Source organism: Phyllosticta citriasiana (genome assembly GCF_038021145.1).
Source record: "Phyllosticta citriasiana strain CBS 120426 chromosome Unknown IWZ02scaffold_8, whole genome shotgun sequence".
Lineage (NCBI taxonomy): Eukaryota > Fungi > Ascomycota > Dothideomycetes > Botryosphaeriales > Phyllostictaceae > Phyllosticta > Phyllosticta citriasiana.
In genome coordinates this window covers 1,582,980-1,609,125 of record NW_027117285.1, presented here as the reverse complement: position 1 = coordinate 1,609,125, position 26,146 = coordinate 1,582,980, and the positions used below count along the sequence as shown (strand labels likewise).

General features: G+C 55.5%; 10 protein-coding genes across 10 annotated transcripts; 4 read left to right on the top strand and 6 right to left on the bottom strand.

The window, feature by feature from the left end:
- Positions 1–1,181: 1,181 nt before the first annotated feature.
- IWZ02DRAFT_521564 (uncharacterized protein) lies at positions 1,182–2,209 on the top strand (the record flags this gene model as incomplete). Its single annotated transcript, XM_066770793.1, has 2 exons — positions 1,182–1,211; positions 1,277–2,209. 2 exons carry the CDS (start codon positions 1,182–1,184, stop codon positions 2,207–2,209), a joined length of 963 nt encoding a protein of 320 aa, XP_066621947.1.
- A 2,012-nt stretch (positions 2,210–4,221) lies between these two features.
- Positions 4,222–4,995, bottom strand: IWZ02DRAFT_379992 (dihydrofolate reductase; the record flags this gene model as incomplete). The annotated part of the gene is made up of 1 exon (XM_066765078.1): positions 4,222–4,995. One exon carries the CDS (start codon positions 4,993–4,995, stop codon positions 4,222–4,224), a length of 774 nt encoding a protein of 257 aa, XP_066621946.1.
- A 309-nt stretch (positions 4,996–5,304) lies between these two features.
- On the bottom strand, positions 5,305–5,893 carry IWZ02DRAFT_491665 (surfeit locus protein 5 subunit 22 of mediator complex-domain-containing protein; the record flags this gene model as incomplete). The annotated part of the gene is made up of 3 exons (XM_066769765.1): positions 5,305–5,478; positions 5,619–5,687; positions 5,762–5,893. The coding sequence occupies 3 exons, from the start codon at positions 5,891–5,893 to the stop codon at positions 5,305–5,307; spliced, it is 375 nt and encodes a 124-aa protein (XP_066621945.1).
- Positions 5,894–6,331: 438 nt separating this feature from the next.
- Positions 6,332–7,642, bottom strand: IWZ02DRAFT_379440 (domain found in IF2B/IF5-domain-containing protein; the record flags this gene model as incomplete). The annotated part of the gene is made up of 2 exons (XM_066765042.1): positions 6,332–7,434; positions 7,486–7,642. The coding sequence occupies 2 exons, from the start codon at positions 7,640–7,642 to the stop codon at positions 6,332–6,334; spliced, it is 1,260 nt and encodes a 419-aa protein (XP_066621944.1).
- Positions 7,643–10,500: 2,858 nt separating this feature from the next.
- On the top strand, positions 10,501–11,473 carry IWZ02DRAFT_491662 (uncharacterized protein; the record flags this gene model as incomplete). Its single annotated transcript, XM_066769764.1, has 2 exons — positions 10,501–11,130; positions 11,189–11,473. The coding sequence occupies 2 exons, from the start codon at positions 10,501–10,503 to the stop codon at positions 11,471–11,473; spliced, it is 915 nt and encodes a 304-aa protein (XP_066621943.1).
- Positions 11,474–11,502: 29 nt separating this feature from the next.
- IWZ02DRAFT_301493 (oxidoreductase) lies at positions 11,503–12,903 on the bottom strand. Its single transcript, XM_066763941.1, has 4 exons — positions 12,648–12,903; positions 12,134–12,592; positions 11,793–12,072; positions 11,503–11,741 (listed from the first exon to the last, which is right to left on the bottom strand). Exons 1-4 carry the CDS (start codon positions 12,709–12,711, stop codon positions 11,726–11,728), a joined length of 819 nt encoding a protein of 272 aa, XP_066621942.1. The 5' UTR covers positions 12,712–12,903; the 3' UTR covers positions 11,503–11,725.
- A 1,408-nt stretch (positions 12,904–14,311) lies between these two features.
- On the top strand, positions 14,312–15,086 carry IWZ02DRAFT_521558 (uncharacterized protein; the record flags this gene model as incomplete). The annotated part of the gene is made up of 1 exon (XM_066770792.1): positions 14,312–15,086. Exon 1 carries the CDS (start codon positions 14,478–14,480, stop codon positions 15,084–15,086), a length of 609 nt encoding a protein of 202 aa, XP_066621941.1. The 5' UTR covers positions 14,312–14,477.
- Positions 15,087–16,437: 1,351 nt separating this feature from the next.
- On the bottom strand, positions 16,438–17,574 carry IWZ02DRAFT_454999 (uncharacterized protein). The gene has a single exon (XM_066767759.1). It carries the CDS (start codon positions 17,114–17,116, stop codon positions 16,880–16,882), a length of 237 nt encoding a protein of 78 aa, XP_066621940.1. The 5' UTR covers positions 17,117–17,574; the 3' UTR covers positions 16,438–16,879.
- On the bottom strand, positions 17,454–19,690 carry IWZ02DRAFT_454997 (uncharacterized protein). The gene is made up of 2 exons (XM_066767758.1): positions 19,151–19,690; positions 17,454–19,082 (listed from the first exon to the last, which is right to left on the bottom strand). Exons 1-2 carry the CDS (start codon positions 19,538–19,540, stop codon positions 17,580–17,582), a joined length of 1,893 nt encoding a protein of 630 aa, XP_066621939.1. The 5' UTR covers positions 19,541–19,690; the 3' UTR covers positions 17,454–17,579.
- Positions 19,691–20,350: 660 nt separating this feature from the next.
- IWZ02DRAFT_379948 (uncharacterized protein) lies at positions 20,351–24,789 on the top strand (the record flags this gene model as incomplete). Its single annotated transcript, XM_066765074.1, has 3 exons — positions 20,351–20,747; positions 20,777–22,105; positions 22,157–24,789. The coding sequence occupies 3 exons, from the start codon at positions 20,351–20,353 to the stop codon at positions 24,787–24,789; spliced, it is 4,359 nt and encodes a 1,452-aa protein (XP_066621938.1).
- Positions 24,790–26,146: the final 1,357 nt, after the last annotated feature.

Below are 26,146 nucleotides of genomic sequence, written 5' to 3'. Positions count from 1 at the left end.
AGCCTTCGCGAACAAGAAGCTCTCTACTCTAAAGGCACGCTTCGTAACCCGCATGCCGGCCATCGCGACTCTCTTCCGCGGACTGCTCAAGTCGACACCGACGACAGGAACCCCGGCCACTCTCACTCCCGAGCCGCTGACTCCTGACGAAGAGGAGGAATACCAGCACGACGCTCGACCCCAAACGCGACGTGTGCCATCCGGAGGCCTGCTCACTGCCGTGAGGGCATGGGAGTGCTGTCAGTGCGGCGGAACCACGGGCTACAACAACTACTTCTGTCTGGAGTGTGGCAAGAAGCGTTGTGCCAATTGCCTGACAACTCATGAGCCTTTTCGCCGCTAGGAGACATGAGTGTCGCGAGACAGGAACAAGGTGGAGGCATTCTATTTGCTCTTGGATTCGGTTTGATAATGGTGGAGTTGGGGATGGGTGGGTCGGACCACTGCACGGCGTTCCAAGGAAATGGGCGGTCATGGGCGTGATGGAGTATCTATGACGGTGTTGGTTGGCAATTGGGTCTTTCTTTGGGGATTGGTGTCTGCAAGCTTGTCTTCCTATGGCTAGGATTCCCACTGCTTCTGTTGTTTTCGGGCTATGCACAACAAAATTTGTGTTGTTCCCCCATGCATGCTCCGTCTTCAAGGTCCGCAATCGTGACCAAGTGCAAAGCTAAACGCTTCGGTCGATAGACATTCAAAAGGACTTACAGGTGAATGTGACGTACTTCTCCCAGCGGCAAGTAGACTTGCGCCAATGAAAGCAACCATTTCCTCTATCACTGCTTTCCACGCCTGCCTTACTGGAGTGCCATGTAGAACCCGCTAGCCGTTTTGAGCTGTTTGTGGTAAGCGAGGTCTGGCCAGCGTGGTAAACACCAAAATCGCGGCGTCTCTTTTCATAATCTTTCACAACACACCCTTGCCAGCTGTTTGATTCAAGTCTATCTTGAATCATTTGGTTAGCTGTCGCGCTTTGGGAGCCTTCGTTCGTTTGCCTCTTTCCACGTCAGTCTTTCACCTTCAAGTGTTTGTCTTTTCGTGAGAACTGACCTCTTCTCAAAGAACCAAGGTAACAAAGTCCTACCCTAGACCTGGGCCGCACAAGTGAGTTTCTCCACAGTGATTGACGCGTTTAGATGCTAACGAGAACACAGGTAACACTGATAGAACCTCGCGTCACGATGGCTGCGCCGGCCGCCGCGAAGGAGCAGGTAAGAAGGCTCCGGAAGCTCTAGGACTGCGCCGACCCAAGGACGCTCATTAACGACATCATCAGGGTGTGCCGCTCTCGGCGTCAAGCCCTGAGCTTAAGAAGACGGAGACGGGGCCTCCGTCACCTTCTTCCTCGCAACTCAATCTCGAGGAAGACGACGACGAAGCACCTCTGCTCCCTCACGAGCGGATCGACCAGCCGCCGCCGCCGCCTCCCTCACACTCTCCCTCGTCCTCTCCTGCGAGCTCTCCGGAGCAAGCAGACGCAGACGCAGAAATGCGTCGCAGCACCAGCGCCCCGGCCGAGCTGTCCTCCAGCCGGTCGTCGTCCTCCTCGTCGTCGTCGGGTCTGGCCGACACGATCCGGGGAACTCTGGCTCGCGCCACCGCCCGTCGGCTTCAGAGGAGGTCGACGACCAAGGAGAAGAGCGCCGATGAGCGCTCCCAGACCGCGCCGCCGCCGCCGCCCAGCCAAGAAGACCTCATTCGTGAGGCACGCGCTGCTCTGGACCAGGGTCCGCGAGACCCAACCCTCTCCACCATCGTGTCGGCCATGTTGTCGGCGCCGCTGCCCACCACCACCACCACCAACACGTCTCCCGGCGGCGTCTCGAGCCGCGACTTTGCGCCCGTCCAGCAGCTGGCCAACCTCAGCATGGGCGACAACGAGGACGACACCAGCGAGCAGCACAGCGCCGCCGAAGCCGACATGTCGAGCTACATCAACGCGCCATCGCCTCAGCCTCCCCAGCGCCAGCAACACGTCGACGCCGACTACAACGACGACGACGTGGTCCAGCACCCGCGCCACGCCATGTACATGCGGCCCATCAAGACCATCGGCCCGTTCGGCATGTGGCTCCACGAGTTCAAGCGCTGGCAGTGCTGTCACTGCGGCTGCAAGACGCACTACGAGAACCACGTGTGCTCCAACCTCTCTTGCATGCATCGCCGCTGCTACGAGCATTGCTGCACCCTCTTGCCCGCCGACGGTTAGATGTGGCGTCCGTCCCCGTTTGGAGTCGCCTGCTTGTCGGTCTTTTCCCTTCTCTTATGTGAATTGAAGGGTTGAGGACGGCATGGCGAAAGGTTAGTCTGATTGCTTATCTGTCCCATGAATAAGTCAAAGGCTAATCGTTCTTCAGCGTTTTCCGGCGATTGAATGAACGACCTCAGGATACCGGACGGCCAGATCATCAGTCAGTCAGTGTGTTGGTCTTGCTCCTTCTCTTACGTGAATTGAAGGACGTCGTCAAAGGTCAGTCAACTCACATGCCTCTTCACTTCGGACGCGACTGACGAGCAAACAGCCTTCCCAGCGTTTGTATGAATGGACCACGGCAAATCTAGCAGTCTGTCGATCGGCCTTCCTCCTTCTCTTACGTGAATTGAAGGACATGGCGAAAGGTGAGTCGACTCGTGCGTCCCAACACTCAATGACTTCAAGACTGACAAGCCAACAGTCTTCCCGACGCCTGTATGAAGGACCGCAGCAAATCTAGCAGTCTGTCGGTCGATCTTCGTCTTTCTCTTACGTGGATTGAAGGACATGGCGAAAGGTCAGTTGACTCATAAGCCCCAACACTCAATGCGTTCAAGGCTCACAAGCCAACAGCCTCCTTGTATGAACAGACCGCAGCAATCCAGCAGCTTGTCAGTCAGCCAGTCCGTCAGTCTCCCACCTTCTCTTACGCGAATTGAAGCGTTGAAGACAGTCCTGTCCAGCTCAAGACCTCTCCTCTCAACGCACACACCTCTAACCTGCCCCCAGACTTTCCAAAAATCGGTTGAACTTCCCTCAAGCAATCGGACGACCAGCGCTTTCTGCCCTGCACCTGTACCAGACACTTACCGCCCGGCATGAGGCGCTTTATTCTGCCTTGCCGCGAACACCACCACCACGATATCCACTCCCCACTCCCACCGATAGCTAGCTAGCTAGCTCAGAGGGTTTGTTAGCTTTGCATGCAAAATTCAGATTTCAAGACACCACATCGTCTCTGCTCTCGTCCGTGTCCGTCCGTGTCGTTGCCAGATTCACTCGTCGGCGGTACTGTACATACTCACATACAAGCTTATCACGCCCTGGCTCCTTCATTGTACTGTATCATACGTGTGCGATCTTGTGTTTCCTTTCTCCGTGTGTGCCGTGTAGTCGGTCACTTGGAGCTGGAGCATGTAGGACCCTCCTTTCCCACTTGAACAGTACAAGACACGTAAATCAGCACATCCCGCCCGCTTTTGCACTGGGTGTAGTGAAATTATAACGAACGTACATACCAGCTCAGTCACGCCTGCACCCTACAGTGTCTGTCTTCGACCAGCAACGCCCGCCGTAGCCAGACTCTCTGTCTGGTGCTGCCACAGGCCGTACATGAATCGTCGTCCATGAGACACGGACGCCGTTCCTATACCACGCCCGTCGACCCGCTAGACCAGACCGCCTTCCATCCATCTATCCAGCGTCCTCGCAAGCCCCATCACAGTAGTAGCAGCGACGGCGACACTCATCCACCGTCCCAAAACCAAGGCCCGCGCGCCCATCAGACTGCCCGCCAAAAGCGCACAGAAACAAACACAAGCAACCATGGATTAGACAGCCGCAGGGAAAAGACCGCAAAGAAGAGTACGAAGTGACCAAAGGCAGCGTTCCCGCATCTCTCCTCTCCATATCTTCCTAGGGTAAGCAAGCAAACGTGCGAAATTTTGCAAGATATTTTTTCTTCTTTTTCTTTTTTCTCTTTTTTCTTTTTTCTTTTTTTTTTTTTTTTTGGAGAGCGGCGTGACTTTCAAGATCAGGTATAGGATGAGGAAAAGAGAGAGGAAGAGCAAATGGAATCTCAGATACTTATTCTGGAGCAGAAAGGGACGACTGCGAAAGAAGAGACTGCGGGGGAAAGGTTGGAATTGTAGGAGTACGTCTGACGCTCGAGAATCGGAGAGACGAAAGGAGTCTGCCGCAGTAGGGGTATACCACCCATTCAACCCTTCCTGTAACCACTCGCCCTCCTACCACTCGCCGACGCTCTCAAAAAGACAAAACTCAAACTCCACCACCTCATCCTCCCCGCCCTCCTCTTTCGCCTTAATTACCTCCCTCACAAACCCCTGCGGCACCTGCTCCCCCACAAACCAACTCAACTCGGCATTGCTCTTCCGCGTCCACCCCTCGCTCTGCACATCCACCGGGAAAAACGTGTCGCACTCCCAATCGCGCTGAATCCGCGTCAGCAGCACCGTCCGCGCATTCGGCGTCTCGAGCGCCATCTTGTACAGCGCTGCGCCGCCAATCACGAAGACGCGGCCGAGCCCGGAGAGCGGTTCGCCGCCCACGAGCGTCTGTTCCGCCGCAGCATCATTACTATCATCCTTGGCCGACAGATCTGCAGACAGCGCGTCCAGCTTTTCGAGCGCTGCAGAGAGCGAGGGCGCTGTGACGACGGTGTGTCCTTTGGCCGCGGCGTCGGCGATGCCGGCGATGGATGACGCGGGCGAGCGCGAAATGACGACGTTGAGCCTGTCCTTGAGCGGCCGGAAGCGCGGCGGAATCGAGTCCCACGTCTTGCGGCCCATGATGACAGCGTTGCGGGTATGCGGAGAAGAGGATATCTTAGGAGTGCTCGTGGTGGACGACGAGGGCACGCGCTTGGTTACGCGGGCAAAGTAGGCCATTTCTCTCTTGAGCATTGGCCATGGCAAGGCGCCGCTTTTGCCGATGCCGAGGGAGGGCGTTGTTGCGACGATGAGCGTCAGTGGGAGGCGCGAGGTCGATGGTGGAGGCATGGTTGCGTCGTCGGGCATTGTGGTGTTTGGTGCTGCGTTTGGAGGTGTGGTGGTGATGGCAGGGAAGAGCAAAAGTGCGGAAGACGCGTTAATTGGCACGACGCGTCCGCACCCGCTCGTTGGAAAAATGGTTGCCGGTGGTATCGGAATCCGGATTCGCGAGCCTGGGGAAAGATCTTGTCAATTGGCCCATCCATTCGTCTCAATTCGTCTCCGTCATCAACTGTCAAGCCTGTTGCTGTTGTTCCTGGGTATCATGAATATCCCCCAAACGCCGCAGCCATCACATCACCAGGCTGGAGCCAACGCCTAAAGCGTCTCCTTGGCCAGCTGCTCCACCGCCGCCGCAATGGCGCGCGCATCCTCCTCGACCTGCGATATTTCCTTGGCTTTGCCGTCATTGTCGACGGTGTTGAGCTGGCCGAACAGCCAGAGCTCTTGCATTTGGCGAGTCAGGGTGAGGATGTCTTCGGTCGCGCGGATCTGAGAATGCGTGAGCCAGTGCCCTCTGAATATCCAGCTCGGCCCATTCTGATAGACGATGGCTTGCTATTCCAAAGTGAGGTGCGCAATCTTCTTCCTCGGAATCTGCAGGGTGAGCACAGAGGGCGTGATGCGCGTACCAAGGCGGCCGTCTCAACCTCCATCTGGAACTTTTTGCTTGCGGTGGTGTTGAAATCTTTGGCGTCAGGCTGTACAATTGGGTCCCGTCAGAGAGTGTCTCGTAGGCAGGGTTTGGCATGAAGGCACAAGGTCAGAGCCGTACCGAAGCAAGAGCGACAATGTTCTCAAATCTCTTGACAAGGGCCGTGGCGAGCTTCATGACGCGCTCTGGCTGGGCGTTAGCAAATGCTAGCAATCTTGCGGCATACGTTCCAACCTTGGAGAGCGGCGGCATTGCGTTGAGAGACATCCATTGTCAGTTGCAAAGGTGGTTGCGGAGAAGAACGGCGCCACCCCACAGGTGTCGTGAGCGCAAAGCACTATCGATAGTCCGAGCTCGACAGCTCGACTTCACGGGGAAGGTTTCGCGAGTTAGCCGCAACCTCATGCAAGTCATAGCAACGGGAGCACGCAGGTCTTGTACATCTTCACATGCGCGTCATGGAGCACAATCTGTGATTTGGACAGGAGATATTTGGACTACCGAGAAGCTACCATAGGAATTCCACCAACAGCAGACACGTAAAGAGCGGAGTTATGCGCAGTCCGAACAGGAGATGAGTTAGAGCAGCCCATTAAAGCACACCTAGCAACTTGAAAAAAAGAAACGGCTTTTGCACCCATGATCATCAGTCCTTCAAGCAACAACTTTCAAAACGAATCAAAGACGAAATTACTCGTCGTCCGACTCCTCATCACTCTCGGCATTCTCAAGCCACTCGATGAACTGCTCGGCCGACTGGCGGACCTTCCTGCTGGTGGCAAGGTCGACGTACTTCTTGCTAGCCTTGTGGCCCCAGGCCTTGAGCGTCTCCTCCGCGATGAGGTCATTGTCATAGAGCTTCATGAGAATGGCCGAGACGATGCGAATGAGGTTGGGCTTCTCAATGCCGACGAAGCGCTCGATACCACCAAGGAAAGCCTTTTCGTGCTTGTCCGAGGTAATCATCTTCTTGAGCATGCCGGCGCGTCCGTCAATCTGCTTGAGGATGTTGTCGTCGAAGATGGTCTGGGCCAAGACAGCGAGCGTCTTGTACTTGGTCTCCACGCCCAGTTCCTTGGCCTTGAGGTAAATCTCAACGTCTTCGAGCTTGGAAACGCCGCCCTTCTCTTCGGCCGTCTGCTGGATCCAGGTGCCCAGCTTATCGTAGGCACTAGGGCCATCTTCGCCCTCTTCTTCACCCTCAATGACGAGAGCACGCTTGAGGTCATCGGGGAGATCCTTGGCACGAGCCTTGACGGCCTCCTCGGAGGTGTCGACAGACCACTGCACCTCCTTGGGCTCGGCAACATCAATGTCCTTGGCCTCGGCCTTGATGCGGCGGGTGAGCTCGTCATCGCTGCCGGCGTCAACCTCGTAGTCGCCGTTCTCGGGGGAATCGTCATTGCCGCTGTCTCCGTTGCTGCCGCTGTGATCCTCGCCGTCGCCGTTGCGCCCGGCCTCTTTCTTGGCCTTGCGTTCCGCCTTCTTGGTGGACTTGTCTTTCTTGCCCTTCTTGGGCTGGTTTTTCAAGATGAAGGAGCTGAGCTTGAGGGCGAGGTCGACGTCAGAGCGTTGACCACAGGCCTTGCAGTCGAGGATGATGCGGCCATCCTTAATATTGACTTCGGTTTCAGGGTTCTTGCATTTCTTGCAAAGAACGAACCTCTGGATGAATCCGTCCAGGTAATCCTGGAGCTTGGAGGCTTCGTGGGCGCCGTTGATGATCCAGCGGTCGTCGGTGGGGTTGATGTTGGTCTGGGCACCGAGTTCGAAACCAAAGTACTTAATAACATCTAGGGAAAATCAGCATGTTGGAATAGTGAGAACTTGAGGGGAAGTCGTACAGGCAGGGGGACGCGCCAGCTGCTGGGCGACGTTGCTCAAATTGACAATGACGGTCTTGATGCCGTTTCCCTTGCCCTCAATCTTGGACTGCAGGCGCTCCATCTTGTAGCGGTAGAAGGGGTCGGTGACATCGCGGCGGACGTTGAGGTTGGCCATTTTGACGGCGGGTTGTCAGAGACGGCTTAGCGGAAGAAGCGGGAGGCGGGGTGAGTGGTATGAGGATGGCGAGGACTGGTGGAAGTCGACAAAGACATGCAGTTGCAGGTCTTTGGAGGGTAGAGCTTGGTGGTAATGGTGGTCGGAATGGTGGCAGCTTGTCGCGGTTGAGATGGGCTAGCCGTTGGTCGAGTGGAATTCGCTACACGGCTTTCGTATGTCACGAAATGGTTGCAGCTTTGGTGGAGGTTCCTGTCTGAAAGCGTTGTCACGGGGCGAATACATATACAGCCGCTGTGTCGATATTCTTCTGGTGGCTTTGTGGGGGTCCCTAAGGCAAAGGTTGGCGGACGGGTGCGATTCAGAGGAGCGCTGGACTCCTGGCGGGCGTTTGGGGCAGTCGATGTTTGCTGTCGGGAGTTTGTTGTCGCAAGCCTTGACGAGGGCAAGAGACAGCGGCGTGCGAAGATGGTGAAGGCAGATGGGGTGGTGGCGAGGAGGTGTCGATGTCGTGGTTAAGTACTAAGGAAGAGAATTTGAGGGCGGGCCCTCTTAATAATCGCCAGCCGGGCCGAGTCGACAACCACCTGACACGCTCAACACGCCCGCCCATCCTTTGACCACGGCCTTCTTTGACTGTTGACCACCTTGGATCCACTTGTATTTTTTTGATCCATCTCTTCAACAAGCCAACAATTGCTCCGGTTTGCGCTCTCCCCCGACGCCCTCCTCCGCAAACCGGGCCCCTCTTCCTTCATCAGCTCATGCAAGCCCGCTGCCATATCAAAATTGCCTGTCTCATCGACCGATCCACTCGTCGTCGCCTTAGCAGCATTGTTAGCCCCGTCAGCGCTAGCCTCCTACTCGACACCTGCACGTGGAAAGTTATGGGGTAGCTTCGTGCGCCGTTGCTGCATCAAACGTCATACAACCACTCCCCCACGGCTGGAAGCGGTAGACTCGACTACATGTGTGCCGTTTGACAAGAGCTTTGTAGCAAATCAATCACGATGCATTTCTGGCACACGCAAAATCCTCAAGACTTGCACTTTCTAGATTCTTATTGATGCGACCGGCATTGAACCGCAAAGTCAAGCTTAGCACCCCACAGAACCCCTCTTGTAAAGAATCGTTTCCATCGTCCGCTTCTCTACCACTCCCTCGGGTCCTGCAAAGTACTCCACACGGTCCATCTTGGTGAACATCAATTGTCCAGCCGTCGGTGGGGCCATAAGTCTGTTCACCAATTTGGCTTCCACCTAAGGAAAGTATTTTGCCGGAGAATAGTTGGGGGAATCAGAGTGCTCGGAAGTTGCCCCCTTACCCTTGGTCCTTGAATTCTTGCAGTCCCCACCACTGCTTGGGATGTTGGAACGGGTTGAAGGCGCCCCTTCGTCCTCGTAAAGCTCTTCCTCATCATCTACATCGTAGGGATCGTTATAGTCAACATCGTTCTCCGTCACGACACACTCCGACTTAATATCCGGATACTCATATTCCTCAGTGAGCTCATTCATGCGCTGAACGAGACGAAGGTACTCGTCTACGGCAAGGCTCTCGCGGTGCTGCAGCATTTCTCCGTACAGCTCAAGTGCCTTTCTTAGTTCGGCTTCGTTGCCTGCGACTTTGCCATGTTAATTAAGCGCCAATGTGGTGGATTGCAGAACTGCATTGATATGTTTAGCGACACCGTGATGGGAGGGTCTAGCATGTCGTATTATGTATGAAGCTTACCCTTATCTTCGATGCCGTTAACTTCAGACTCATAATGGAGCGGGATAATGCCTAACCAGATCCAGTGGCTTCGGTACTTACCCAGCGGATTTTTATGTTACTCCATGGCCAGCAGTAGAGATGATTAAGTATGTTATGCGCAGTGCGCGCTGAATGGAGGCGACCAACTTAGCTAATTATAAAAGTGATAAGTGATGGATATATGACGCCAGCAATGCATCCAGAAATGTTAATGGAAACAAGTAAAGAATTGAAGAAAGGCTAACAATTTAGATCTTCGCGAAGAGAAACGCTTAAGGGAGACCAGCTGCCCTAATAGTTAAATATTAAAGACGTAGCTTCCTCATATATTCGAGTCATGACCACGTTAAGGCTTCTATTAGCCTCTTAGGCGTGCTGGTACTAGGCGCTTCTCTACGCATGTGTCTCATATAGTCGAAGCGCAGTGTCTTAATCATTAACGGATTCTTAACTTTATGTCGGAGGTGTAGACTGCCGGGACTATCTTAGTAAGCGGATAAAGAGCGGCGTTTGCTATGCAGAAGTTAGAGAAAATAAGGCTGGGTGATAAAGGTCATGGCGTAGATAGTCATGAGAATTTAAGGATTGTAGCTTAAATTCGCGCTTTTAGTCTTCCTTAAAGCTTCACAGATACCTACCTACGTATGCTACCGAGGATTCTAACTGCGCCCCGACTTACTGTTTTGTGTGCCATGGCTCTCTCTACTAAGGTGAAAGCGAGTAGGGGTCCTTTTCGCACAAAAGCATTATTCTGTTAGAGTAGCTGCGGAAATCAACTACTACTGTAGAAGCTGTGATGACCCTTGCTGAAATGTGCTATAACGTTATTAACAGCTTAAAAACATGGAGCTTAACACTGGAGGACCTCGTGAGCCTAAAGGAGAGCACATTAGAGCCGTCAAGGCCTTCAAGAGCGCAATGGTCCTCAGGGGTCACAATGGTTTTTAACTGTGTCGATGTGTCGGCCCCTTCAGCTGTTTTGATACTACTCCACCACCATGCAGGACCTTTTGTCGACGCTCTTAAACAGCTAGTTTGATCTGACCCCTACGCCGTCCCACACAGTTGCCGACGCGCTGTGTTTATAATTGAATCCACTCCAAATGGATTTTTCCTTCCTCACGCCCGACGCAACTTCAACAAGCGCCACAGCAGAAGAAGCATGGCGTCTAGATCGCCGTGTGGGGAGACAGAGGGGCAAGTCTACTCAGTCTTCAAGTCAAAATCTGAGAGCAAAGCTGACAGGAAACAGTCAAACCTCGCCAGAGGAATTGCGCGTCTCCGCGCCCCATCCCATTCACAACGACAACGAGACTGACAACGAAGACAATGACAGCAAGAGTTTTCCGTTCTTGGACCTCCCAGCCGAGTTGAGGCAGAAGATCTTGGTTGAGGCGGCCGGCGTCTGCAAGATGGGCAGCATGACGGCCAGCGCCATGGCTCGGCTTCCAGAAGACCCCGTGGCGAAGTTGAAGGCGCTCAAGGAGACGGGCATTCTCTCCGGCGACGAAAAGAAGTTTTACGCCAAGCTGCGCCTGCTGTTCTGCGTTTGCTCGACCATTCGCGAAGACATGATGTACGTGGAGAGGGAGTGGCTGAAGAACCGTTGGATGGATTTGGCGGAGCTCGAGCACTTGTTGGGGTTGGAGAATCGCCCCGAGATGGACTCCATTACCCTCTCCATCAACTGCGAGTCCTTCTTGCGCTCTCCCCCGCCAGGCTACGAGAAGCTTGTGCGCGAGCACATGAGAAAAGCTCGAGAAATTCAAGGCCGTGAAAAACCCCAAGCAGGCGTACTACAGGCGCTGGATGGCCGCCATCCGCCGCCTGCCCATGAACCACTTCAAGACCATCGAGGTCTACGACGCGGAGGTTCCAGTTGAGAACGGCCTTCTAATGTACACCTTCGTGGAACAATTGCACTTCTATCTCTTGTACAAGACCAGGTCGCGCAAGCGAGGCTCGGTCGTCTTCGTCGTCAAGCACCTTCCGGAACACGAGAAGGACTCCTCGACGGTCATCCAAGCTGGCGAGGAGTTCCAGAGCGGACGGTACTGGCGTCTCCGCGAGACATAGAAGGAGTTTTTGGAACCAGACTGCACTTGATGTTCCCGCTTCGGTTGTTCGATTCGGTTCTGAAAAAGTTCTGGGATTTGATAACACCTGGGCGTCGGAGACGCTGAAGCAACGAAACAAAAAGCATTCAGGAAGAGAAGGACAAAAAAAAAAAAAAAAAAAAAAAAAAAGAGGCAGTCCAAGTTGTTTTCCATCCGGACTTGGGGTTGCAACGGATTGACTGTAACGGGAAACAAAGGACACACTCTCCACTCAATTGATCACATACCTGATCTCATGATTAGTTCCGTCCCATATTCTCATCTTGCGCAGGACTTACCCTCCGTCAACAGTCATGGCGTGGCCCTGCACAAAACTCGCCTTGGTCGAGCACAAAAACAGGGCCGCATCGGCCACCTCGTACGGCTGACCCATCCGCTTCATAGGTGCGATATTGGCAAATGGCAAGATGGCTTCCTTGTCCTCTTTCTTGGTCATGATGAATGGAGTTTCGATAACTCCAGGGCAGATGCAATTGACTCTGATTCCGTGCGCGGAGTAATCAATTGCATCAGAGCGCGTCAGTCCTATGACAGCAGCTTTGGACGCGCAGTACGCCGCTCGAAGACGGTAAGCATCCCCTTGGAAAGCATTTGGCAGACAGTTTCTTTCAGCACTTACAAGCGTTTGGTCGTCCCACAATGCCCAGCTGGCTAGCAATGTTGACAATGGCGCCTCGCTGCGCCGGCCTCAAGCCATCGTGACTGGCCAACGTGTCTTGGCCCACCATCGTCTTAAGCTGGGCTCTGCTCGTCAACCAACAGCCGCGATAGTTGACAGCATTGACGCGATCAAATTCGTCAATCGACGTCGTAGTGGTGTTTTTGCGGGTCCGAGGACGCCCCGCGCAGTTAACGCAGTAGTCGAGACGCCCAAATTTCTGCACGACTTGTACAATGAAGTCGTCGACAAATTGGGGACGAGCTGATGTCGCCGGCCAGGGCGAAGATCTGGGACTCGGGGTACTTTTTCTCGACGGACTTTTGGGTGCTTTCGAGAGTTTTGGGGTTGATGTCAGTGAGGGCGATACTCGTGCAACCTGCTGTCCCGCGAAGGCGTGCGCGGTCGCGTCGCCAATGCCTGGAGGTTGACCATGAGACGCCTACACGGTAGAAAGAGTTGAAGCGGGACTTGCCGGATCCCGCAGCTCCCCGTGACCAAGAGCGAACGCCTGGGAAGAGAGTATTTGATGACGCCATTGGATAGTTTTCATGGGATGCCCGATACCTATTCTTGTGATTGGAGAAGAAGTGGAGAGGTCGGGAATGCAACTTGAAACGAACGTGACAGTCACCCAAATGTCCACGGAAATGTCAATACGAGCCTAAACTATATCATAGTGAGAAAGCGGGAGTAGGGTTTACCATGCCGCGCCAACGCGACCCGTGTCGAGGTCTGTGGGATGGATGTGGAGACGGCATCCCGCTTTCTTGCGATGTCGCGACATCTTCGATCTCTACACCCAACAACATCGATTTCTCTCGCCTCACGGCCGCGCTTTCCCCCGCTCCTTGACCTGAAATAGTACCTAATGCTGTGAGCTCATGGATCGTCACATTTGGCGGATTGCGCTATCGCACCGGAATGAAAAAAAGAATCTACGCACACCGAGGCTGTTTAATCACAAGGCTATTCCCGCGTGACAGAAAGAAGAATCCAGGAAGCAGCGCAACTGCAGGGCAGAAAATGGAATCCATCACATCGCACCCTAAAGATTGTCGAAATGAGCACACGAAGGTGGTGAAAAAAGACCGGACCAGAAAAATCCGACCTGAGTCGTCGACAAGGTCGACCCACGTGGACGACCGAGAGGGTGACGCTTCGAAGCAGTCGGAAAAGAGTCAGCAACAGCGACACAGTATGACGGACAAGAGCAGCGATCGGATGGGTACCTGAAGCTGCACTTCTCTCACGTTGGGCCGAGGACGTTGTGCAACGCTAATACCTGCTGTTGGTTGCGTTGCGTACGTACTCCTACTCCAACCACAGGACCAAAGCTTCCAATAGCCACGGCGACACGGCACCGGAAGTCGACCATGGCTAAGCAGACCGAGGGCCGTGCCAGGTAACCAGCCAAGCTTGCTTTCCAACCGCCCGGCCTGCGAGCAGAGTGGGGACGACGGCGACGACGACGACAGTGGCGACGTGGACGTGGCCTTTCTAGCTGTAAGGAGTGAGGGCAGTCGTCGTGGCCTCGACGCAGCCAAGCTCAAAACAGCAAGGAAACGGGGGGCCCTCGCTGACAGTCACTAGAGTTCCTGGAATGCCGTAGCTCGCGGGCTGGCCAGAACGGCCCGGACGTACAATCAGGTCATGTACAGAACGGACGAGCTTGTGCCGGTTTCACATGCTGGAAGACAGAGGGGTCGAGGTAGGTATAGGCATAGGCATAGGCATAGGCTAGGCATAGGCATAGACATACATTCTGGGGTGGTGGGAAGAGCACGGGGATTTCGCTGTGTGGCCTTGCCAACGGGCCCGGTGTTTGGAGTCCGCAAGTTGTACAAGCACGCACATTCTCAGCGTTCCCCCTGGAAATTTACAATGGCGTTTCATGTGCGGCCATTCTGGCTGTGACTAGGTGAGTGAATATACTTGGACAAGGCCGAGCGCAAACATGGTGTGGATTGAAGCTGGACCGAGCAATCTGGGCCCTTTGACCTTCTACAGCGCTTGGAATGTTTCAGTTGGGTCGGCAGGATTCTCCTATTACCCCTTCTTGGATGACCTGGTCAGCCAAAAGTACATGCATGACCTTCATGTCTACATTTATTTCCCCTTCTGCGTCCTTTTTTTTCTTCTAACACCCACAAGAACGAAAAGTCACAGGTCAAAAAGTCAAAAAGACCCCCAAATTTCTGCCGACCCTCTTCGACGCGTCAGACGCTACTTCACCTCCTACTCAGCCCTATCAGACATCCCAGCAGCGTAGGTGCCTGTCAAGTCCATCGACAGCTCCGTGCTGATGCGCTGTGCTGTATCAGGCGTGTTTCCAGAGCCCACACCAAACCCAAGACACCAGAGGCCCCCACGAACCCGCTCACCACACGCGCTCTCTCGCCATCATAGTGGCCTCCCCTCCCAAGGCAGGTCCTCCAGGAGACGACGACAAATCTGCCAGCAGCAACCGACCATGTGCTACAACACGATCCGGCACGCATGCGGCACGCGAATCCGCCGACAATCACTGTCCTGCTCCTGCGGCACCAACGGCGGCGACCGCGAATGCAGTCTGCGCTGCGGGACGTGCCAGCAGTGCGGTCACGGCAGCGCTGCCATCGCCCCCATGACGCGCATCACGACGACCAACACCAACGCCGCCGCCAATGCGACTGAAACGTCCAAACCGGACCCTGACGACGCTGCTGCCTCTGACGCCGCCGGATCGGCATCGACCACGGCGACGACTAGCCCCACTGCTTCGTCGCCGACTGCTGCTCCCGGGATGCCCAAGCTCTTCCCGGTGCCGGGCGTAGCGGTAGCGGCGGCGGCGGCGGCGGCGGCCGAGTTGGCAGTAGCATCGTCGGGACCCGAAAAGGTTAGGAGCGCCAACGTCAGGTACAGCTATCCCTGAGGAATACCTGATACCTACCTGTACCTTACATAGGTACCTTTGCGGCGGCTGTGCTGTGCACGCTGTAAACAGCATGGATGGAGTAGCTGGCTCTCTCCAACCCCTTTCGATTCGAATCACCAGATCTTTCATTGAGCAGGCTCAATCAAGACTGGGTGTTTACCATCTTTGCGTTCGCTTCTTCGTTCCTTTTCTAGAAAGCACTTTTGTTCGGTCGTCCTCTTTCATCCCTCCTTCACCTCTCTTTTCTCATCAACCCACCCGTCCGAATTTGTCACGACAGATCGAGCACGAGCACGAGCACGAGCATCAACGTTCCCACGCTTCCACGATTTTGTTTTTATTTGCGGCCAGTCGGTCGGCCACGCAGCCAGGCAGCTGCAGACGACCGAGCGAGAAAGGCGGTTTAGAGATACCAGACGGACGGACGGCCAGACAGGCAGAGAGGCAGCCGAAAAAGAGATACCAGATTGCTCCGGCCAGCGATGAATGGAGTACTCGGGCCAGACACAGACAGACAGACAGACAGTTCAGGACGCAAGAGGCAGCCCTCTTTGCAGAGGGAGTTTTAGATCAGACCATATCAGACCAGATTAAACTGAAAGAATGCAGATATTGCTATATCTATTTTTCTATCCATCTTTCTATCTTTCCACCCCAACAACGAGTCCACCACCAACCGCCGCAGACAACACGAGCACGAGCGCATAGTTCCCGTTTCCCTCACCTCACCCCCCTCCCCCACTGTCCTGCTCCACCCACCCACATCATCCATCCACCATGGACCCTGACGCCTCCTCCGACGCCCCTGACGCCCACCTCGCCACCACCACCACCACCACCACCACCACCACCGTTCCTCCATCCACACAAGCCGCCACGCCACGCCACGCCACACCGCCGCCATCAGCAACCGTAAACAGCCACTACCGCCACCACCTGCTGTGGCGGATGGGATGGATGGAGGTAAGCAGCCGCTGACTGTTGCTGCGCTGCGATGCGCTGATGAAGAATTTGCAGGAGAGCGGATGCGTTGGTGTTTTGGGAACCCATAACCAAGACGTGTGGGTGAGTTGAAGAGAGGTGCGGCTCAACCCCCGCCCGTCCGTCTGTTCTTGCGAGCTGGCTCGGTTTGGAGCGGAGCTTTGGGATGGATGACTGGGTGGGTGAGTGAGCGTGGATGGCAGGTGATTGTGATGGTGAAGGGTAGGGAAGCGTGTAATGTCATGTTTCTGGTTTTGCGGATGGAATGGTACAGGGTTCTCAGAGTAGGTCATGGACGTGTTCGCTTTGGAAAATCCCGGGGAGGGGGGACGGGGACGACGACGACGACGACGACGAGGAGAGTACAGAGAGTGACTGCAGACTCAAGATGAAAATGTGAAAGGAATGGAGGTCCTGGCTGTGCGTGTAGCTAACTACGGAGATGGCAGATGGAATACCTCAAATCCACCGCAAAAGACGTGACTGACTGACCGACGTGACAGCAATGACTTGATTCGCACGATTTATATAAAGCGAGGACCGAGCACAAGTGAAAAATTATGTTCGTGTAGGGATTAGGGCGAAGCGACGAAGAAACAACGAAACAATAGATAATCAGAGGAAATGAAGGAGACACGAAACCGAAGTGGAGCTCCACTGACGCACCAACGCCACTATCCCTACTCTCAACTGAACAACCCAGACCAAGCGCAGCACATCAATCTATCAATCATTCAAGCACAGCCACCTATCATCCGTTCGTTTGTTCGCTCGTTCGTTCCATCATTTGGTATAATGTTGTAAAAGCATCAGAAGGCCAAAAAGCATGCCGCCGAATCAAAGCAGAGCAGAATAGAGAAGTGCCTCCAAAGCAGATTCCCATTGCAACGCAATGCAACGCAGCGCAGCCTAGTCCAAATGAATAGACGATACAAAACGAAATCCGACAACGCCAATAAAAAAGAAGCTCTGTTCGGCTCGCACGGGGGCATTATGGGCAAGAAAAAGGAAACCGTCAGCGAGAGCAGCATCATCATCGTCATCATCCAAGTTCACGTCCCTCAATCCGCTTCATTGCCACGCTCGCTGGCTTGCTCGCTTGCTGACTCGCTCAAATAAAGATCCAAAGAAGGGAGGAGCATTGGTTGACAACATGCGTCAAAGATGAAGCGACAAGGCCGGTCCAGTCAAACGAAGGGTGCTGGCTGAGCGACTGACTTACACGCATGGCGTGATGTCAGGTGGCTGCGTGCCAGACGCACTCACCAAGCGCGCTCCTCCATTTCGAAACCGCGTGTCGACAGCAATATGAAGCGCAAGAATTGGGCGCCAAGGCCCGCAGGCACGTCTGAAAGGCAGACAGTCGATGGGCGGAAAAGAAGGAAAAAAAAAAAAAAAAAAAAAAAAAAAAACCTCTCCAACCACAGGGCGAGCGAATCAGTTGCGTGCTTTTTGTTTTGCGTATGCGTTTTTTCCCTCCGTGTCGTTTACGTCGTATGCTTGCTTACCTTACCGGCGCCTTCTGCGCCTAAGCTCCCACGCGCCGGCGGCGTCCTCGTCGGCATCTTCATCTTCCTCTTCCTTGCGGACGACGTCATCGTCTGCGTCGTCTGCGTCGTCGTCGTCGTCGTTGTCGTCGTCGTCCTTGTTGTCGGCGTCTTCTTGATCCTCCGCCGTCCTGGTCTCGAATCCCCAATCCAACGGGCCCTCAACGTCAAGCTCCTCTATCGTGCTGACCTTGGCTAGCGTCGGGCCCGTCTGCGCGATGCCCTCTTTTTGCGGCGGCGGCGTCGCGGCTGATTCGCCGTCATCAGACTGCAGGCCCAGCTCGCCCAAGAAGAAGCGACCGAGGTAGAGAACGGCATCGAGAATCTCCTTGCCAGTGGGCACAATGTGCTCCTTGGGCAGCAGGAAGCCATAGCTCCCCGTGTCCCGCAGCTTAATCTGGTAGCTGTAGCGCACGCCGAGCTCATGGTAAAAGTAGTCGAGCGCCGCGCCACCACCCGTTTCAATGCGCGGCAATACCGATGGCGCGCCGTTTGACGTCGTCGCTGCGACTACGTTGCCCCGACACGCGGACTCGGATTTGTACACGTGCCCAGTCTTGCTGATGCGAATGGCCTTGGCGAGGCCCATGCCAACTTCCTCGAGGTTTTCGAGAGTTGGTGGCAGGGCGTCACATGAGTAACTGTACGGGTACAATACTTGCTGCGAATAAGAGTGCAGATCCAAGAACGCAACGAATTCGACGTTATTGTTCGCGGTCTGGTTTTTGGCCCATTCAGCGAAACGCTTTGACTCGACACCCTCGAAAGGCGTATCTCCAGCATATGACTCGGAGCATGGGTTTCCACGGGTAGCATCTGCGTCCCAGTGAAACGGGTACGTGCGGTCGAGGTCGATTCCGCGGCAAAAGCGAAGAGATGTCATTTGACGGTTCTTTCTCCAGAGGCGGTCTGTCTCCCAGGTGTAGACATAGCCGTCTGGGTTCAGCGTCGGGACGAAGATCCAATCGTACCCTTCGAGGAGAGCAGTCGTCAAGGACGACTTCCCGTAGCTGGTGATTAGGCTGTAGGCCAGATAATTGACCGTCGTGGTGCTGATCCATTCCCGAGCGTGGATGCCGCCAGAGACGAGAATTGTTTTGCGCGGGGCCGCATTGCTAGAAATGTCCTTGTGGGTGGGGTGGACGCCAACGCGCAGCGCTGGGATGTCACGGCCTTCGTAGGTTATGCCAACGTTGATGAGACGCACATGGGTGGTGAAGAGCGATTCCATCAGCTTCATCCAAGGGGTAATGACGGAAAGCGGCTGGTAGTCGCGGAAAAAGAGATTGGTCTGGGCATTCTGGGTGGAGCGGACCTCGTGGGAAAAGGGCTCGCGCGAGGGGATGGCGGAAGGGTCGGTTGCAGGGTAAGAGTCGTAAATTGCTTGGGCGAGGTCGTGATCGCGCATCAATGGGGCATGAGCGTCTCGGAGAGTGGACGGAAGCAGTCCGAGCAACGAAGGCACCTGAAGAATTCCAATTGCATGAGCAGGAAACGCGCAACGAGCGACGGGCGCTGGCGGACTCGACTCACAACGTCCTTGGCAACGCGAATGTCGACCCAATTATCATTGAACTCCCACACATCGAGAAACAGGGTCGCCGAGGCATCAGCAAGCTTCCGGGCCTCGTACTCGGTCGTTAGGTTGAATCTAAGCACCATGTCCTCACCGTAGCGTGCCAGGACCTTGGGCGGGGGAGCGACTCGACCCTTTGACGGCTTGGATGGGGTGCCAGTGTTGAGCGGCTCCGAGGTGCGCCAGAGCGACTGGATGACGAAATCGGACAGTTTGCGCCATGGTGGGCGGGCGTCGCGGGGTTCGAGGAGCGAGTAGGCATAGCGATCATGGTGATGAGGATTGGCGAGAGCGAGCGAGTCGAGGGCGAGGGCGAGGGCGAGGGCTGCGTATGTGGTGGCACGCATGATGATGTCGGATGGACGACGACGACAAGGACATGCAGAGCGGACAGGCCTGGGTGTTGACGTTGGGAGTCTGATGAAGCTCTGACTGAGCAAGCACACGGGGAAGAGGTTTGGGGCCAAGCACCTCCACCACCACCACCACCACCACCACCAGACTCGGCTGGCCAGGTATAAGCTGATGTGGTTTTCGGGTGCAAACGCTGCCCGAGAGACGGAATCAATTTTAGCGGAAGCTGATGCTGATGCTGATGCTGATGAAATGGGATTACCTGTGTCCTTGACCTCTAACTACATGTTTCCCTTCACTCCTCTGTTTCTAACACACCCACCCATCCATCCATCCACACCTTGCCAACACCTCCCGCTCCCCTCCTCCTCCTCCACGCCCGCCCAACTCCATCTACCACCTACCTACAGCACAGCCCGCAGCTTGCTCCTCTTCTTACACACTCCTCGCCTTCAACCACCGTCGCTCGTTAGCAGCCTCACTCCTCCACCCCGTCGCGGTCCCGACCAAGCGTTCCCCTCCCCCCCCCGGTCCGGTCGCTGTTCCGGTCCTGGTTCTGGCCCCCCTGAAGCGCTGGCCGCGTTGCATCACCGACTCAGCACTCAGCCTTACGGGGCCCACAGGCTGGCTTGACTGATCCCAATTCGCACGCGGTCCCCTGGTTTCGCACCATCCCAGGATACCTACACTCCTCTTCGACCACCCGCCTCCTCGACACTCTCCGCCGGCTCCGCACCCGCTGTGCTACCGTGCCAATGCCGCCAACCTGACCTTGGGAGACTCCATCCTCTGCCGCCATCGCCATGCCGCTGCGAGGCCTACGCCCGGGCAAGAGCGAAAAGGACCTCAAGCGCCGCAGCACCCTCGACCCAGCTTCTCTCCTCAAGCGCTCCGACCCCGCTTCGCACACCCACTCGGCCGAAAACCTCCCCTCGTCTGATCGTGGCATCAAGTCTAGCGATGGCATCCGCCCTGCCCTCCAGCCGCGCCCCTCGCTGCCCGAAGGCGAAGTCCATCGCCCCATTTCGCCGCCTGTCCAGGACCACAATCCCATGACGCGCCGCTTCAGCATGCTGAAGTCTCGCCATGCGTCGGATCCGCAGTTGCGTCAAAAGGCCAAAGACCACAAGGCCGCTGCACAAGCTACCGACGTCCCTCCGGTCCCCCCGGTCCCTCCCTTGCCAGCAGGTATGCCAGCGCGTGCTAGCCACATGGAAACAAACTAACAGCCTCGTCCTCAACAGCTCCGGCAATCATCACCACTGCACCCACCTTGGACATGAATCCCGATCCTCCGCCCAAGAAGAAGACCAAGTTTCCGACCTTCAAATCGCGCCTATCGACCTTCGACGTCATACCTGGCGCGTCTCCGCGAAGGTCGCTCGAGCGCAAACGCAGTGCCGAGTTTGCTCGCGGCGAACAACAACAACAACAACACCCAAGACCTAGCCGCGAGGACCCGCGAAGACTGTCCACATCGAGGGCCCGAGATGCTCCTGCAACAAATGGCGACGATGCACACGCTGGAAAGGGAACTGGGTCTGCAGGCAGGCTGTCGGACTCGTCGCGCTCTGACGGGAGCTACGGAGACCATGGCCCATTCGGATTTGGCAAAAGACCACAGCTGACTTCGACGTCGAGCATTTTCAGATTACCAAGGAGAAACAAGGACCACAATCGAAAGTCTCTTTTTCCGCTGCCAGTGAAGATTCCCGCGCCGCCCGAGTTTCCGGACACTGCCCCTGCGACTCCGCGCGCATCCACGAGTGGCGCCAGCTATCCCTCTCCGCACCACTCACCCAACGGGACGTACAGCCCACCATTGACCGCCGTGCATCGATCCAACACTGATGGAAGCGCTCATCCCGGCCAATCCCCTTCGCATTCTGCACTCGCTTCTGTCGTCAATGCTAGCGAACAAACGCTGAATCGCAATGATTCGACCACGTCAGCGCGCTCCGCCAGGTCGTCACCTTCATTGGCCCCACCTGCGCGATTGAATCGTCGCGGACGTTCGTCGACGATGGGTTCGCTTGGAGCTAAGTCTGATGAAGACGACTCTCCCACGCCGCCATTGGGCCAGACTGGGCGGAGTTCTACGTCTACCACGGGGCGCACCAGCTTCAGCAATCTCTTCAGCCTTGGCAAACTTCGTCACAACACCGAACCACACTCACCACGCCATGGATCACCAGGTCATCACGGTCCGTCTGGAAGAGGTTCTTATTCAACGTCCCTCAACATTAGCCGAGAAACTCTAGAGATTCCTCCTCGCGAGGAAGGCGAAGCGCCAGGAAGATACCTCGAACGCCTCGAACAACGGATAGATCGAAGCTTGATAGCCGCCATTATGGCCCAAAGCGGCGATGAATTCTCGTCTGCGGTGCTGCGTAGCTATATGCGGAGATTCATGTTCTTTGGAGACCCCGTTGACATGGCACTGCGAAAACTCCTGATGGAGGTGACGCTACCAAAGGAAACGCAACAAATCGACAGAGTGCTCCAAGGGTTTGCTGACAGATATCACGAATGCAACCCAGGGATATTTGTCTCACCTGGTAAGCATCACTGCTGCAATCGATTTGACAAGACTAACGCAGCATGCACAGAGGAGGCATACTTCATTTCGTTCTCAATCGTCCTCCTAAATTCGGACTTCTTCAACCCGAACAACAAGCGCAAGATGCAAAAGCCGGACTACATCAAGAATTGCAATGGTTCAAATGCTTCCGAAGTCAACGAGGACGTCCTCGCCACGATATACGATAACATTGTCTACACCCAGTTCATTCATATCGATGACGATGTTGACCTGCGGAGCACAGCGACGCGGAGAAACAAAAAGAACCTCATCAAGCACGCAGTGCAAGACCCGGTCAAGAAGGCGCAGAAAGAACCCATTGATCCGTATACGCTCATCTTCGAAAACAAGCTTGACGTATTGCGACCACCCATCAAGGACGTTATGCAGTTTGAGGATCCTTACAGCTACCGAGGGACGTCTCAGACGCTGGACCTTAAAATGCTTCACAGGACCTTTGCGAGGTACGGAGTCATTCAAATAATGTCCGCTAGATCACGACCCGATGCCTTCATGTCACCGACGACGATCGAAAACCCGGACGGAGCTCAGGCTGGCGTTGTTGAAATGCCAGTCACGAAAGTAGGCATTTTGTGGCGAAAGGACACAAAGAGAAGAGCAGCAAGGTCACCGTGGCAAGAATGGGGAGCCATCTTGACGAGGTCTGGTCTGTCATTTTTCAAAAACGCAGCATGGGTAAAAAGTTTGATTCACCAGCACGATATTCACGAGCAAAAGAGCCAAGGCGGAGCTCCCGTCATCTTCAAGCCCCCGGTCCCCGAGTTCAAGGCCGACTATGCCATTCCAATGGACCAGTGTGTTGCCGCCCTCGACAACAGCTACAAGAAGCACAAGTACGCATTCGCCATCTTTGCCAAGGGCGGAGCAGAAGAAGTCTTTTTGGCTGACAACGAGGCCGACATGAACGACTGGCTTGCGAAACTGAACTACACGGCAGCATTCGAAACCGCTGGAATTCGGCCCCGAGTATTGACTGGTAGCAACTACGAAGGCCAAAGGGCTCGTGCAATCCGCTCGTCTCATTCGTCGATGGGCCTGCAGACGCCTACCGGAGATGTTACCATCACTAGCGGCAAGATTGATAACCAGCTCGCACAAGAGATTACCAAGGCAAGGAGAGTCAACATCCAGCGCAAGGTCGAAGAAACAGAAGACAAGCTTGGAGCAGCAGTCAAGCAACTTGACAACCGTCTTCGAGACGCACGGCATCTGCAGGTCATGGCGCCCATCCAACCAAGGACGAGGGAACATGTCATGCACGCGGCTGGTAGAATGGCGGCAAAGCTCAAGTGGATTCGCATCGAGATTTGTCGCATGAAGGCACACCGGGACATTTTGATCATGGACCTGGATGAGGAGAAGCGGGCTGCAGGAGAACCGGCCCCTCAGGAAGTCGTTTCTGCAGCACCAAATTCCTCTGGCTCATCTCCGACAATCCAAGGCTCAAAGCCAATACAAACCGGACTCAAACGGCTGGGCTCCCGGGCAAGCGCCTCCACAACCAGGCCCATGTCACCTTCGAATCTACGCCCCGGCACCGCTGAATCGGAGCAGAATGACGACGATGTGTTTACAACTCCCCCAGAAACATCGCAAAATAGCCCAGGCATTCCGCAGAACGGGTGGGGAATCCCGGCCATCAATCTCGACGTGCCCTCTGCCGACCAGACCAATGGCCTTGAGCACCGACCTTCCGTTTCCACGATTGGTGATGGTGAGCGATCTGAGCTGTCGTCTGAGACTGGGTCGCGGCACCGCCGTCCCAGCACCTCCGAGGCCGACAAACATGGCTTGGATGGCGCTAGACCGTCCACCCCGAACCCCAACGCCGAGACTCCCCAGAGGCCTACAGCCACTGGCACACCCGAGTCTCGCAACAAGGTGCGTCGTTCGCTGCACCGAACGCTCCGCGACACGCACAGCAGTTCGAACACTCCCGGCCACCGACGGTCTGGCAAAGGTAAAGACTCTTCTTCTACCATGTCCGACGACACTTCGGCGACATCGCCCACTTCGCCTGAAGTTCTCCCTCGCAGTCACCACTCATTTACGGTGCACGGCAAGAAGGCGTCAGTTGTCACTTTTGGCGCCGAGTGGCAGAATCTCTCTGCCGAAGAACGCCTCAAATTGCGGAAAGCCACTCTCGAGGATGGTACCATGAGTGGAGGGGGTAGCGGACGGGCCGTCGGTCCCGAAGGGCGAAGCGGAAGCAGCGGGACTGGCTTCCGGCAGCGCGCTGCCAGCACCGACTCGGCTGCCGACACGATCCGCGACCAACTTGTCCGCGAACGTAGTCTGAGTGAAACGGTGGCCGAATCCAATGCTCCTGTCGGGGTTGCACTAAAGCCACTGCCCTCGGACATCAAGTGGAACGAGGAGGCCGCGTCCAAAGGCATGACGGACTCGGGCACGGGCGGCAGCGAGGGCGTTGGCGAAGAAGATGGTCTCAGCCCGACAGCAACGGCGGACTCGGCCAAGGAGCGGAAGAGGCGCGAGATGGAGTGGGAGAGGGCAATCGAGGCCAGCGGAGACGAAGATGAAGACGAGGATTGCGGCAGGCCTGGATGCCACGAACCAAAGCCAGAGCAGAATCAGCAGCAGAGCCCGACACCTCAGGTCGTTCTTGCTGGCGAGGCGTAGCGTGTCGATGACTGGTGCTATGAGCTCGGGTTCTGGCCAAGGTTGCCTTTTCTTTTTTGTGTTTTGGCGACTTTTCCACAGCAGGCGTTTTGATTTTTCCCTTGGTCGTATCATTCCCCTTTGTTGCTCATCTCAGCAGCCTAGCTTTTTCCTTGGCTTCGACTCTCTCTCTCTCTCTCTCTCTCTCTCCTCAAACGTCGTCTGTTGCTGCTGGCTTTCTTTTGTCGTCGGGTTGGTTGGACCGGGGTGAACTGGACTGGATTGGGCGGGATTGATTGAATTGGGGCTTCTCTTACATGTGTCTTGTCTTTTGTTCAGGCCTAAGCAGGGCACCGGAAGCATTGCAGGCTTTGTCGGTTGGTTGGACGCGAAGGAGGAGGGGCTGGGATTAAGATACCTGGAAGTAAGAGCGGGTGAAGGGTTGGGATTTCAAGCTTTGTTTTTGATTCGTTTGACGGCTTCACACGGAGGAGTATTCCAGTAGGCCAGAGCAGTTTTGAGCTGCGACGACTGGCACACTTTTTCCCCCGTCGTCCACGTACCTACTACTGTTGCTACTACGCTTTATACCTAAATTTCGAGTGGATGGAGTCTGCTTCTCTAATTCATGTGCTGCACATGTTTGGTGTAAGGTACCCATGCATGAAGAGAAGCAGTGGCTGAAGTGATGCGTGGATGAAGTCACGGCCGGGTGTTTCTCGCCGGTCGTCGGGAGGGTTCGGGCCAGAGGAAAACCTGAAGGCCGGCGGCGGCGGATGCGGGGCAGACAGCGGAGGACGAGATCAGATCCGGGGACTGCGTCAGTGTCCATCCTCACAGACGTACGTCATCTTCACATGCCGGGGCGACGTCAACCACGAAGAATGGAAATCATCGACTTTCTTTCTCGCCGAGTTTCTGGCTTACCGTTTCCCGGCCGCAAGCCAAGCCCGATGCCCTGCGACGCTGCCACCATCGAGTCAGACGACCCTTCTCTTCTCATAACCCATTCTGCCAGCCTGCCAGCACGGCTGAGCTTGCTCTTAAGGATTGAGCCGGCAGACGGGGCTTTTCGGGAAGACGGACGGGGCCGGTAGTAAGCAGTGCGTCGGTTGCGTCTGGGGTGCTTCTCGGTCAGAACAGTGTGCTGTGGGGATCAAGGACCTGACCTGATGAATCACTGACTGACATCCGCTCGCCCATGATGCCTCCCTCTGCTTGAGTCAACAACCACCACACACACTCTCTCTCTCGAACAAGGTCCAGTTTCGACTGCATTTGTGGGGCCAGGACAAGCTCCCGCTGAGGACCTCTGCTCTGCCGAACGCAGCTCCATCACTGTTTAGCTTCCGTCACTTCACCGCCCAACCATCCATGA

Bases quoted from the DNA above. Each gene is read 5' to 3' on its own strand.
- IWZ02DRAFT_301493 (XM_066763941.1), bottom strand. From the start codon at position 12,711: ATGGCGTCATCAAATACTCTCTTCCCAGGCGTTCGCTCTTGGTCACGG. The intron at 12,593-12,647 runs GCAAGTCCCGCT...GTCAACCTCCAG, and splicing joins ACGGGGAGCTGCGGGATCCG to GCATTGGCGACGCGACCGCG. The intron at 12,073-12,133 runs GTAAGTGCTGAA...ACCGTCTTCGAG, and splicing joins TGTGGGACGACCAAACGCTT to CGGCGTACTGCGCGTCCAAA.
- IWZ02DRAFT_454999 (XM_066767759.1), bottom strand. From the start codon at position 17,116: ATGATGACGATGATGATGCTGCTCTCGCTGACGGTTTCCTTTTTCTTG.
- IWZ02DRAFT_454997 (XM_066767758.1), bottom strand. From the start codon at position 19,540: ATGCGTGCCACCACATACGCAGCCCTCGCCCTCGCCCTCGCCCTCGAC. The intron at 19,083-19,150 runs GTGAGTCGAGTC...GGAATTCTTCAG, and splicing joins TTCGCGTTGCCAAGGACGTT to GTGCCTTCGTTGCTCGGACT.